The sequence below is a fragment of the Physeter macrocephalus genome, chromosome 19 (genome assembly GCF_002837175.3).
Source record: "Physeter macrocephalus isolate SW-GA chromosome 19, ASM283717v5, whole genome shotgun sequence".
Lineage (NCBI taxonomy): Eukaryota > Metazoa > Chordata > Mammalia > Artiodactyla > Physeteridae > Physeter > Physeter macrocephalus.
In genome coordinates this window covers 85,779,263-85,792,580 of record NC_041232.1, presented here as the reverse complement: position 1 = coordinate 85,792,580, position 13,318 = coordinate 85,779,263, and the positions used below count along the sequence as shown (strand labels likewise).

Below are 13,318 nucleotides of genomic sequence, written 5' to 3'. Positions count from 1 at the left end.
CGGCTGTGGCCTCTCCCGTTCCGGAGCACAGGCTCCGGACGCGCAGGCTCAGCGGCCACAGCTCACGGGCCCAGCCGCTCCGCGGCACGTGGGATCCTCCCGGACCGGGGCGCGAACCCGCGTCCCCTGCATCGGCGGGCGGACTCTCAACCACTGCGCCAACAGGGAAGCCCAATTTTATATTATTTTTATGTGTTGTGGCTTCTGAATTAGGACAAGAGAATGATTTGGTTTCAGCTGTTCTGGCTAAGACCCTTGGTCATCCTTTCACTCGCCTTTTACATTCAAATGTCAGGCTTCAGGTGTGTAAATACTCAGCTCAGGGAACGTCATTTAAAAAAATTTGTTGTTACAGGCATACGTTTTTCTAGTTAGTATTTTTTTTTTTTCTTTTTATGGTACGCGGGCCTCACACTGCCGTAGCCTCTCCCGCTGCGGAGCACAGGCTCCGACGCGCAGGCTCAGCGGCCATGGCTCACGGGCCCAGCCGCTCCGCGGCACGTGGGATCCTCCCGGACCGGGGCGCGAACCCGCGTCCCCCGCATCGGCGGGCGGACTCTCAACCACTGCGCCACCAGGGAAGCCCGCTAGTTAGTATTTTTGATGTTTGCTTTCCCGTTGAGCTGAGCTACCATTGAGCCTGATGGGAAAGATGAGGCCCAGGGAAGTCATTTCAGAGCTACTGTTCCATGAGAAATTAGGCTTTTCTTCAGAGAGATGCCCTCATCCAGAAAAGGCAGACAGACAAGTATGCGTCTTCGGCGTGCCTTTTCTAGCAAAAGCCGGACACCTTTTAGGGTCAGGAGGGAACAGGAGGTCGGCGCTCTGCGACCGGCCTCCTTCCTAGGTGTCCTGTCTGGGCACTGCCCGGGATGTGCAGGACACACAGGTAAGGGGCCGGCGGGGCGGGAAGGTGGGGATGGCGCGGCTCCCGGGCGTGTGGCCCGGCCCTGCTTCCTGGCCCCTCACTTGGTCTGGCCGCATCACTGCCTCGGCCGGAGGCGGGCCTCCAGCTGCCCGGGTCCCACACACCTGGGGGCGCGTCATGGGAGCGGGATGTAATCCTCTCTAATCCGCGCTCGCTCGCGGTCCTGCGTGCGCGGGCTGTCCGGGGGCCTGGAGGTGCCCGCCATCAGGACACAGCGCCCATCAGGACACAGCGCGGGGGCTGACGGTGTTTTCCTCTCGCCCCCTTCCTCCCTCCCCCGCCCCTGCACCGCCGCCCAGGGACGCTGCGGACGCCGGCCCACCAGGGAGACTTGGTCTGCGTGGAGTGTGGAAAGGGCTTCCACCAGTCCAGCCATCTCCGGGCCCACGCGCGGGCTCACACAGGTACCTGCCCGGGGGGCCCCGGGGGCGGGCAGTCTCTGTTTTCCGCGGTCGGTGACAGGTTTAGAGTTCAGCCGGGTGAGGTGAGGGGGCAGGCCTTCTCTCCTGGGATTACACTCTAGGCTGTCTCATCCGGCACCTGCACCTGAAATGATTTTTCCTTTGCATCCAAGTGCCGTGTGCTTTAATCTGAGATAAGCCTGTTTTGCGAATGCTCCACTTTAATCAGAGTGGACTCCTCAGAAGTGCACGGGGTAGTCAGTTACGCTGCCACCGGGACGCGCTGAAACCCAAGTCCCGCATCGGCGTGACGCCCGGCTGCTGCTTTCCTCCTCGGCACCCGCTGGCCTCCGGGCCGGCGGGTGCCGAGCAGCTGAATCCCTCGGCCTGTTTGTCAAGAGCTTGCCGGCCTGGGATGGAATCGGGGGGAAGCAGTGTGTGTGTGGTGGCGACATCACACAGCCGGGGCCAGGCGGGGCCGGGGGTGCTTCATCCCAAGCGTGAAGGATGCATCCGTACCCGGGTCGGGTCTGATGGAAAGTGACAGGGGCCAAACGGTAAGTGACGCAGAAGGAGGGGCCCTCTGCACGCGCCCGGCTAATTAATGTTGTCACTGACGGGTCTCTTTGGCGACGAAGCCTGAATTTAAAAGGGCACCGGCCCCAGGCAGCGTTTTCAGTCTCTTACAGTAAGTGTTACGGTAAACTGGTATTTTCCGGCCACAGGCTGGGCGCTGGGTCTTTTTTGTTTTTTGTTTTTTGTTTTTTTGCGCAAGCGCTTAACCTGTAAGGGACGCATGTCGCGGGGCGTCGGGAAGCTAGTGTCCTCCTGCTAACGCACATCCTTGTCCTCACAGTGTTGTTTGAGTCTAACGGCCTCCGAGGTGCTGAAGCCCACGCCACCTCCGCAGATGCCCCCAAACAAGTAGGTCTCCCGACTCACGGGTGTGTGGGTTTTCATGTCGTAGCTGGGAAGCGGGGTGTCACGGTGGTCATCACAAGGGTACCACGTGGTGTCTTACCGGATGTGTAAGTAGCTTTTCGTTGCTGCGAATCAGAGCCCAGTCCTGCGGGACAGTCTGTGGGTGCCTGATAATCACTGAGGGTGGCTCAGGCCGTGAACGACACGGTCGAGGTCGATGCAGCTGCGTTGGGTCTTGTTGGGGGTGACGGAATTGGTAGAGACCGGTGGTGACGGAAAACACCAGAAAGTCCTACTTTTCCACTCGAGATGTTTTGCTTGGAGGTTAGCTTGAGAGCAAGTTAGGCTTTGTCTCTCGTCTTCAGAACCGTATTTAAAAAAATTTTTATTGGAGTAGAGTTGATTTACAATGTTGTGTTAGTTTCAGGTGTCCAGCAGAGTGTATCAGTTATACATACATCCACTCTTTGTTTAGATTCTTTTCCCATATAGGCCATTACAGAGTTTTGAGTGGAGTGCCCTGTGCTACGCAGTAGGTTCTCATTAGTTGTCTATTTTATATATAGTAGTGTGTATATGTCAGTCCCAATCTCCCAATTTGTCCCTCACCCCTCCCTCCCCTTGGTAACCATAAGTTGGTTCTCTACATCTGTGACTCTCTTACCGCTTTGCAAGTAAGTTCATCTCTACCATTTTTCTAGATTCCACATATAAGCGATATTATACGATTAATATTTATCTTTCTCTGTCTGACTTATTTCACTCTGTATGACAATCTCTAGGTCCATCCATGTCGCTGCATATGGCATTATTTCAGAACCGTATTTTTTTTTTTTTTTTTGCGGTACGCGGGCCTCACACTGCCGTGGCCTCTCCCGTCGCGGAGCACAGGCTCCGGACGCGCAGGCTCAGCGGCCACGGCTCACGGGCCCAGCCGCTCCGCGGCACGTGGGATCTTCCCGGACCGGGGCGCGAACCCGCGTCCCCTGCGTCGGCAGCGGACTCTCAACCACTGCGCCACCAGGGAAGCCCAGAACCGTATTTTTGAATCACTCCATAAGAAGCGTTCTGCTGAGTTTGGTGTCTCAGGGCCTCATCTTTACCCTGATTTGATTCTGTCTAATGCACACCACCGGCTCGGCCATAATGTGTAAGATCCGCGTGTGCGTGTGCATAGAACGCGGGTCACCGTAGATGTGTGGCCTTAGTGCGTTCAATCTACAAAAGGTGGCCAGTTCCTGGGCACGCGTGATGGAGGGATGCAGTCTGTAGCTCTGAAGTAAGGGGTACACGCTGTCCTAAGTGGTCTGTCCCGTCATCCTGGGCTAAGAGCACGTGGTGTCAGAGCTCTTCTTCCTTTCCGCCCCTGACAGGATGTCACACCCGTCCTCGTTCTCCCACAAGCATTTTCTCCATAACCTTCTTGATTTCTGATTGGTTGCCATAGAAGGTTCTGTAACTGCAGCCTCTCTCCCTTGTAAATGAAGAGGGGTTTCCTTGCTGCCAGAACAAACACCCAGGATCCGGTCCAGGCGGTCAGACCCGGTTAGCACACCTGCCTGGACACGTGTGGGACTCACAGTTGTTGACCATGATGATGGTGACGTAGATGTCAGAAGAGCCTCCAGAAATCCCAGTCCGTTTCTCTAGGAGAGAACAGGGAGCGATAAAAACACTGCCCAGAGCCTGCTGCTCGTTAATGGTTGAGCTGGCCTTAGGATGGACGGTACCCGATTAGAGGCTTTGGTTTTGTTTTTTATCGAATTTTCAGAATCCCTGTTTTTTTGTTAAAAGCCTTTTCTTCATATGTCATGGACAGAATGCCTTTCCCTTTGTTACAGTTTTTTAGTAAGTGACTTCTCTCTTAATAAAACCCATAGTTTTAGAATGAAAGCTGTTATTTCACGATGCTGTGACAATTGATGAAAAAAATGACATCTCACTGAACGCAGAATTAAAAGATTTCTGGACACCTGTGACCTCAGCTTGAATTAGGCAACACTCTCCTTTCAAACAGAAGTAAGACCCCCTTTCGACAAGGCACACTGTGATGTGTCTGTGGGTTGTAGTAGCAGCAGGGTCGTGCCGTAATTGGAGAATTACATACCGACAGTACAAGTGAAGTCAATCCAGAGCATTCCTGCAGACAGCGGCCCATTCAGTCCACCTAAGATGCGGCTTTTCCAGAAGAGTGTTTGACGGGGCCGGGAAGCACCAGGCAGGTCTCTGAATAACCCAGTGAGATTCTTTAGGAACGCACATCAGTTTATCTGGTGCACATGGGTTCTACCTAAGCCTCTTTAAAAGGCTTCTGGTACAGGGAGAAATAGATCAACAGAGCACATCACTAAGACTGTATTTTAAATTAGTTCTTTGTTACTTACAGTTATGGTGGGAATTCATCACAGTTGTTACCCATTCTTGGTGATGAAAGAGAAAAGATGTATCTATATTTTTGTCTTTGTCTCTGTAAACCCAAGTTCTGCAATTTTGTACTTATTACCAGCCAGCCTCTTAGTTTCACGTGTACAGTGACTCAATACTGTGGTCTTAGGAACTCTTTACTCCTGTTGCAAGGCCTCCGTGGGTCAGCTGTCCTGCTTTTCAGTCTCCTGACCGTGGTTGTCAGGCCTGTGACACCAAAACTGAGCTGGATTTATACACCTCTCGTGCTGGCATATTCGAGATATGGCCTCTGGAATTACTTTTTGTCCTCCGTTACGTTAAAAGTAGCTTTTGTTGATTAATCACTGAACATTTTGGTTCTTGAAGGAAATTTTGTTTTCTTTAACGTACTTTGGAATTTAAGAATTCTCTTAGAGGTGTGTCTGCCAGGATAAGTGAAAAACATGGCAGTAGTAGTTATCGGCGTATATCTTACTGTTCTTTCTTATTCTGGAGTTCTCATTGTTTACAAAAATCACAACTGCTGTCTTAGATTTAGAATGCGATATAGATTCATAGGACATTTCTGTGGTTATTTATGTCTAGAACGGGACTCATTATACTTACCAGCCATGTTCTTTTTCATGTTTAGTGTGCTTTACAAACATTAACTAGTTAATATTTAAATCATTCTTTTTCTGTGGGCTTTAGAAGCTGTGGATCAGGGGAGTTTTTAAAATCACACAACACTGTATTCACGCATAAATTATTTGATGTAACACTAACAGTTGATGGACTTTTATAGATATACATGATAGATGTTAAATTATCTAACTGAAACAGTATTTGGGAATTCAGTTTTACAATAATCATTTATTCACTCATTAACGGTACCTATTGCGCACCTCCTGTGTGCCAGGCTGTATCATATTGGTGGAGATAATGAGGATGTTGGGAGACAAGGTGAATAATTTTCCTGCTTTCATGGTTCCTGAGGTCCAGTGGGTGGTTTGGGTAAGGAAACAGGGCAGAGAGGCGCAGCACTGTGATAGGGTGGGGGTCCTGGAACCAGGCTTGGGGCGTCGAGAAGACTGTGCCAGGGTGCGGGTAGCCAGCAGATGCCCCCGCCGATAGCCCCCGACCCCAACCCCGGAGGTGGAAGAGATGTCTCGTTGGAGGAATCGTACGGGGGGAGGGCTGGGCGGGTGGCCAGGCGCTCAGGACACGAGCCTGGGGAGACAAGACACACCGCCGTTGGGTACCAGCGCTGAGACGTGGGAATTCCGTCCTGGGGGCGGTGGGGACCCTGAGCCGGGGATGACGTCAGCAGTGTTGTGTCTGTGGGCGGGGCGGGTTGGTCTGGGTCGGGGATGGGTCGCGGAGGTTCCGGACAGTCAGCTGAGCCCCGCTCTGGAGGTGCTTGGGGTCATCCCAGCGAGACCCAGGGGCGGCCCGAGCTGGGGTGGGGCTGCGGAGGGCAGATGGGTGTGGGGATATTTGGCGGCAGGAGGAACCTGGGGGTTGGATGCAGGATGGGAGGGGGAGGGGAAGGGATGGAGCGGACCCGGGTCCTGGCTTCAGGCTCCAGCTCTCGGGAGGAGCCGTTCCTGGAGCCTGGAACGTGGCAGGAGGAGCCGGACAAAACCAGTTCCAGCTGACCTTCAAGTCAAGTTTGTGATGCCTCTTGGCGGGCGAATATGTGGGTTTGAAGTGGGGTTGATCCTGGTGGAGAACATATAAATATTTAATAGCTCTCAACGTGGGAGATCAGCCAAGATCAGCCAGTTCTACTCCAGGGGACCCAATAACCTGAATTATTAAGGTGCTGGGTTATTGAGTAGGAGGCTCTAACCTAGACCTCAGCCCAGGCAGGTGAACTTCACCTGAGTTTCCTCATTTGTAAAATGATGACAACAGCAGCACGTACTTCTGTGCTTGCTGAGAAGACTGACGAGACGGAGGACTGAGCCTGGCAGAGACCAGGCGTCCAGCACGTGAGCTGTTGTCAGTTATTCCAAGAGCGAACAGTTGTCCTGAACAGCTGGGGAGACACGGGCGCCGTGTACGTGTACGGTGCACACGCGTGTAAACACGTAGACGCACGTGTGGATGCGCCCATCGTGGACCGTTGTGCTCAGTCGTCACGGCCACTCCCTCTCCTCGGCATCTCCCTGCTTTGTCAGAGCCTGGTCGTGTGCTTGTAAACACCCTGGTTTTGTCTTGTTTTGTTTTACAGTCTAGTTGCTAGTTGTGCCTTAAAGGGAGGATGGGAGAGCTCTTAGCTTGAGAAAAGTTGTCGACATAGACGTAGCTCCCTAGTTTGCTGCCTTGTGTTCAGACGACATCACGCTGGTGGGCAGACGCCATGTGTGTACCCACAGCCATACGGCAGCTGCCCTTACTTTGCTGTATTAATATCTGAATTTTCTATGTGGGATAATCCTAATGTCATAACATACATACGTTGGAGTGGATTAAATTCAGTTAATTTAGTTACTTGAGGAGGAATAAAAGAGTTTCCTTTTTTGTTTTTGTGTTTACAAGGTTATACATGCAGTTTATTTATTTTTTCTTTTCCATTATGGTTTATTACAGGATATTGACTATAGTTCCCTGTGCTGTACAGTAGGTCCTTGTTGTTTATCCATCCTATATATACTAGTTTGCATCTGCTAACCCCAACCTCCCATCCCATCTCTCTCCCACACCCCTCCCGCAGAGAGTTCCGTTTTGATGTGTTTTTGGTCGTGGTCTCTTTTCTGCACGCACACCGGCTAAGCCCCTTCTGTGTTACAGGCTTGCGCTTGAACTCGGAGCTCCCAGAGCAGTTTCTTTATCAGCACATTCCTCTGATGGGTAGGGTGAAGAGGATTACTGACTCCTTGGAAGTTAAAGGTCTGGATTAGGTGATAGTAGTGTCGGATGGTTTCTTCCTGGGCACAGCATCTATTCCGTAGGCGTCCCGTTCCTTTGCATTTATTGTGAAAGCGTTTGAGCCCTGGCAGCCAGGAGCCTTCTTCATTAGTGGAGCTTCCCTAGCTGTGGGGATCAATCTCCCAGCCCTCGGGAATAAAGGCACCCGCTGCTGGTGCTTGTTGTATTAGGAAGATAATTCTGATCATAAGAGAAGCTAATATTCCAAGCAGAACTCTACATAAGAGGAGGAACTCATGTATATCATCATTTTCAAGATGCTTTGCCATAGATTTAACACAACTGAACATTTAATTTCTAGTAGTCATCAAAATTCATCATTAGAAAGAACATTATTTGAAAATAATGTGCTTTTTAAAATATTGGTATCACTGCGCTATGGATGTTAGAGAAAAAAGTAGGGGGTTTCTTTAATGTTGTGGAGAAATTGTATTTTTCCAATTGTATTGTTCGTTAAATGTTAGAAATTAAATAATGGTCTTTCTAAAACCAAGAATAATTAACCCTCTCTCCCTCCATTCCCTTGGTTTTGGGATTTAAAAGACCAGACCGCCTTTTGCTGAAATATGAAATCTGGTGTTATGATTTGTTTGGGTCCCTTGCCAAAATTTATAGACTATGATTAATAGTTTATTTATTATTCTGAATGTTACTTTAAAATAGTTAAGCTGGAGAAATAATTCCATTAATCAAAATAAAGGGAAATGAGAAGAAAAACGGCAGCCTAATTTGTCTCATTTTTAGCTATGGAGATTAGAATGCAAACGATGGAGAAGTCCCATAGGCTGGTATATTTGAATCTATGTACGCTCTGTTTTCAGTATCACTTTTAGATTCTCAGTATCACAGATCGCATTTCAGAATTCAGCTGGTTTGTCTCAGTAATTTTCTTACTCATGTAAACCAAATGTCTTGAAACACAGTATCCATTTTCCCACTCAGTATAACGTAACGTGAAGAGTCGTGAATATAGCTAGTGATTTATCCAAAATGACCCGTAATAACGCGAGCCCCAGCTAACTGTTGGCTTGTTGGGAAAGGTCCTTGTCAGTAAGATGTTCCCTGTACATCGTTAAGCATTTCGCATCAGCACGCATGTCTAATGCAGGCCTTGGTCCACGGAGGCCGAGAGACTCGTGTGTGTCCCAGGGGATATAGGCTTTTGTGTGTGTGTAGGTCACTTACTCCCACGCATGAGCACATGTGCATTCCTTTACCTTATAAGACAAAAGGGGAAGAAAAAGTAGGCCTCATCAAGTTCCAGAAGTCAGTATTCATCCCTGGAACACTGAAACGCCTTAAAGAAAGATAATATTTATTTCTGAATAAATATTGTTCAGTTTTACTGAAGAGTCCACAATTCACACAGCTGCAATAAAGAAAAGCCAAATTTTCTAAAAGCGTGCTTCTCATTTTCTGATGACTCTTCCTTTGTGGGAGAATAAAAGCAACTTGTTTGTGCTCAGATATCATGTGTCCACTTAATTTAAGTATTTCTGTGACTCCTTTCTTCCATGGCTGCATTTTCCCCTGGGCCTCATTTCTCAGATAAATTTCAGTCATTTCTTAAAAACCCTCTATAGGACTGCTGTATTGAGGAATAAGGTGTTGGTCCCAACGAATCGGAAGTGAAAACAACTCTCTTAAAAGTGAGATGCTGTTTGAACACATCCCCTCATTTATAAAGAGAAACTTGGCATCTGTGCCTCTAGATTTGTGGACTGAATTAAACAACCTGGTTATTCGGGTTAGCCAGGTTTTGCAGTCCCTCTAAAATACATAGCTTTAAAAGTTTCTGAGCCCGCAGTGTAAAACTTCAGTCCTTTACGGACAGAGGGCCATCTTCATGCTTCTTCTCTAACCATCCTTTTTCCTTCTTCCAATACAAGTCTGTGTATTCTGGTCCAAAGGAAGGGAAATCCAAGGAGATGCCTGGATCGTGTATACACAATCTAGGCACACACAACACACGTGTTCATACACATTCTTTGCCCATTTATGGACTCCCCAGCAAGTCTGTTTGCTACATACTTCCTCAAAACGTTCAAGGCCAGCCACCTAACAGCTAACAATAACTCCCGTTTTTCTGTCCGTAAACACAAAGGCCATTTTCCGTCCTCAAATGTATCTGGAACCAGTTCCAAATGAGCCCTGTCGATGATGGATCTCCCCACGGCGTGATGTCGCTGTGGAAAAATGCAAAACATCCTTCTCAGTTTTACTGCAGGAAATTCACCGTCTACTTAAGGAAGTTTTATCACCTCTCTCATTCCGTTACTGTTTCCTACATTTCAAATAAACTACTGTCCGTACCACTGTGCCTACTCCCCCAAGCCCCCCATAAAATTTTGTTGAGTATCTTTCTGACTTCCGCTAGACGTCGACTGGTAGGTGTCTTGAATGCAGAGCTAGTTTTACGTAGGAGTTTTCTGAAACTATTAACTAAAGAGAGGCACTTAATTCATTATGTCAAGCAGACCCCCCCCCCAACACACACTTATATCTAGGGTTCCTGCAGGCGTAGCTGGAAACCAGTTGGAATTTCACACGAGTGCTGCATTTTATGTGTGCATGTTAATTTCAAGCTGTTGGTTTTACTTCTTCGAGACTTTAGCTGAAGGTTAATGCAGTTAAGTAAGATTAATCTTGCCCTGTTGTGTCCTCAGATTGTAAACTCCATTGTTCAAACAGTGATGCTTCACATGGCACGTGAGAGCCTTCTCTGAAAGCTTTGGCTCTCCTTCGTTCTCATTTTCATCTTGCAGTTCCCTTGACTTTAGAATACCCTTTCTGTTTTTCCAACGTGGTAGTTATTTACGGAAGTGGGTGGAAGCTCCCTCAGGTGCTGACAGACCTACGGGAGTGCTGTACTTCTGGTTCATATGGCCCCCACATTCAACCCTGCTCTGGCACTGTCGTTCACCTGTGAACCCCGCTTTGTATTACTCACGGTGCATCGTTGTTTTGAATCCTCCTCCGGTCCCATCTGGCCGTCTTTTTAACCTTTCCTCCGGAGCTGGTTCAGGCATTATGATTTGCTGTTCTTGCATGTGAACAGAGACGGCTAATGATCCTCTGTAGATCATTGGGGGTGATTTTCTCAAGCTGCCTTGGAAGGCAGGAAGGCACAGTGCAGACATATCCTGCTCGTGTGCAGTGAGTTAAAGCTGAAGCCAGGGGTCTCTGCCGACCTGACTCAGTGGCTCTGTGAAGGCTGCTGTTTGTGCTTTGGGCCTTGCTAAGAAAATTAATAGGAAAAATGCACTTGGAAACCAAAGGCAGAAATGAGCTTTTCTCTTGTCTCTTTTTTCCCCAGGGGAGAGACCATTCTAATGCAGATACTGTCCAAACAGTGCCTCTCAGAAAGGGAACCTAGAGACACGCTTTCACCATCCCAGGTGCCCCGCCCGGGACAGCGTCCGCAGTTCCCTTGTGGATGTCCCGACCGTGACCCTGACCTCCCTGTGGAAGAACTCCTGACCGGACACCTCAGATCCTGCAGCCGCTGGGCGGAGCGGAAGCTGAAGGGGAGGGCTTCTCCTTGTTACACGTTAAACATCAACGAAGATGCTCGACTTAGAATTACATGTAGATATTCTATATGCATATACGTGCTCACCGACCGTAGTCCGTATTTTCTTACAATAAACGGTGGAGGTGGGAGGCACGGTAGGAGCACAGAGCATCGATGTCGTTCAAGACAGGTTTGAGACACTGGAAGAAAGATGCTCGTGCGTGTCGGACAGAGTGAAGCAGCCAAGCACTGTAACAGAAGCCGCCGACACTCAGAGGCCTGTTGGAGGTGACGTCAGGACAGACAGTGGAGGGGGTCCAGGTTGACGGAGTTTTGACGCTCTGGCCTCTCCTTGTCTTAGTGGATATTTAAAATAGTGAATAAAAGAGGAAGGATGGGCGTTGAGGTGCTTGGAAACAGGCTCGATGGGGGCGGGCGGGTGACGACGAGGCCCTCCTTCCTCAGTGGTCCCATCGCATCCCCTCGGGGGCCCTCTGCGTTTCCCAGGTGTGTCCCTCTCTCCCGTTGTGCTCAGTGAATCCGGCAGAGGAAACACTTCCGTGGGAGGGCTTTTACTGTGCTTCGGAAAAGAGAGCTAGTTGAACACTAAGAAAAGCAGGCTTCTTTGTTTATTCTCAGGACCTTTTGGTAACAGGGCTACATTCTGCAAACTGCTTACAACGGAAGACTGCCCGTCTTAACAAATTATCTAGCCACTGAACCCCCCTCGATTTGGACCCTTTTAGTCATAGCGGGAGGATCCCTGAGCCCGTGGGGGGCCCGGGTCGCCGGGGTCCCGGTGCTCTGGGGCCTCCTGCGCCCCCCCTCCCTCCCTGCCTTCCTGTCCATCTGTCCTAGCAAGTAGGCGTCTTTTCTTCTTGGGCCGGGGGGCCTCCATGGGACGAGTCCCTTCATTCCCAGAGCGTGGCGGCACCCCGGCCCGTGGGTCGGGCAGCTTTATATACCTCTTCCTCAGTCGCGCAGATGCCAGTTTTAGCGGTGGGGAGTTAAGGGCCGTAGCAAAGGGTCTTAAACCTTGCAGTGTACGCAGTTAAAATTGTATTCCACAGATATAAATATTTTCTTTTCCTATTACCATGACACCATGTGTGATGGTAATGTTTCTGAGAGTTTCAGATTTTTGCACATAATGATTTTATGCATTATCAAAAGTTACTGCTGCCTTGAATGAAAATGTTCTGTGAAATTTTTTGCAAAAGCTTTACTAGGTTTTTTTTAATTGTGAAATTTTGTAAAGGCAGGAAATGGATTAAAACGAGCATGCTAAATATATTTTTCAAAAAAGCAATAATTTTACATGTACAGAAATTATCCTAATCTTTAATACTGGTGAGAGCGACAGTTTACTTAATACAGTAATGGATTAGTGCAGTTTTTGTAGAAAATGGGCTTCTGATACAAAGACTTGTTTAAACACACACACACACACACACACACACACACACCCTAAAGTGTGGTTTTCCTGTTCTAATGATTTGTTGAATTATATTATTATTATTATTATTGTTATTGTTGTTGTTCTTAGTTAATGTTTGGTTCTGGATTCTACTTGTTACTGAATTTAAATTACTTGACGGTTCAGGTTACTTTGCAACATTTGCAAACAATGCAATGTAACTGGCTAGCTTATATCTATAAATATATATATACATGTATATACACACACATATAGCTGCATATATGTGTGTGTGTATATATATAACTTTTTTACTTATTTTTTCCTGATATTCTTACACCGGATATGTACCAGAATGATCTGTTGTGTTGGTGTCATTAGGAATGTCCTTGCAGATACGATTCAGTGACTGTCCTCTAAAGTTATTTTGAGCAAAGTTTCAGAGATACATTCCTCTGTTCACCCTAGAAATCAACATGCCTTTCTGTTGACTTATGTTTGATCGTTTCCATAGTCTCCCCACAGTGATCATTTCTGCATTTTCTGGCTTTTATTTTCTTGGCTGACAGTGAAGGGTGACAGTTCAGGAACGCACAGGGGCCACACACACACACACACCCCCTAAAGTGTGGTTTTCCTGTTCTAATGATTTGTTGAATTATATTATTATTATTATTATTGTTATTGTTGTTGTTCTTAGTTAATGTTTGGTTCTGGATTCTACTTGTTACTGAATTTAAATTACTTGACGGTTCAGGTTACTTTGCAACATTTGCAAACAATGCAATGTAACTGGCTAGCTTATATCTATAAATATA

At 48.0% G+C, this 13,318-nt stretch overlaps 1 protein-coding gene across 1 annotated transcript in view; it reads left to right on the top strand.

The window, feature by feature from the left end:
• Positions 1-13,094, top strand: part of ZNF516 (zinc finger protein 516) — a 112,508-nt gene extending 99,414 nt beyond the window's left edge. The window contains exons 5-7 of the mRNA XM_028480768.1: positions 1,228-1,332; positions 2,186-2,253; positions 10,886-13,094. Of these exons, the coding sequence (XP_028336569.1) occupies positions 1,228-1,332; positions 2,186-2,253; positions 10,886-10,945 (233 nt within the window). The 3' untranslated portion in view covers positions 10,946-13,094. The remainder of the gene's footprint in view (positions 1-1,227; positions 1,333-2,185; positions 2,254-10,885) is intronic.
• The last annotated feature ends 224 nt before the right edge of the window (positions 13,095-13,318 follow it).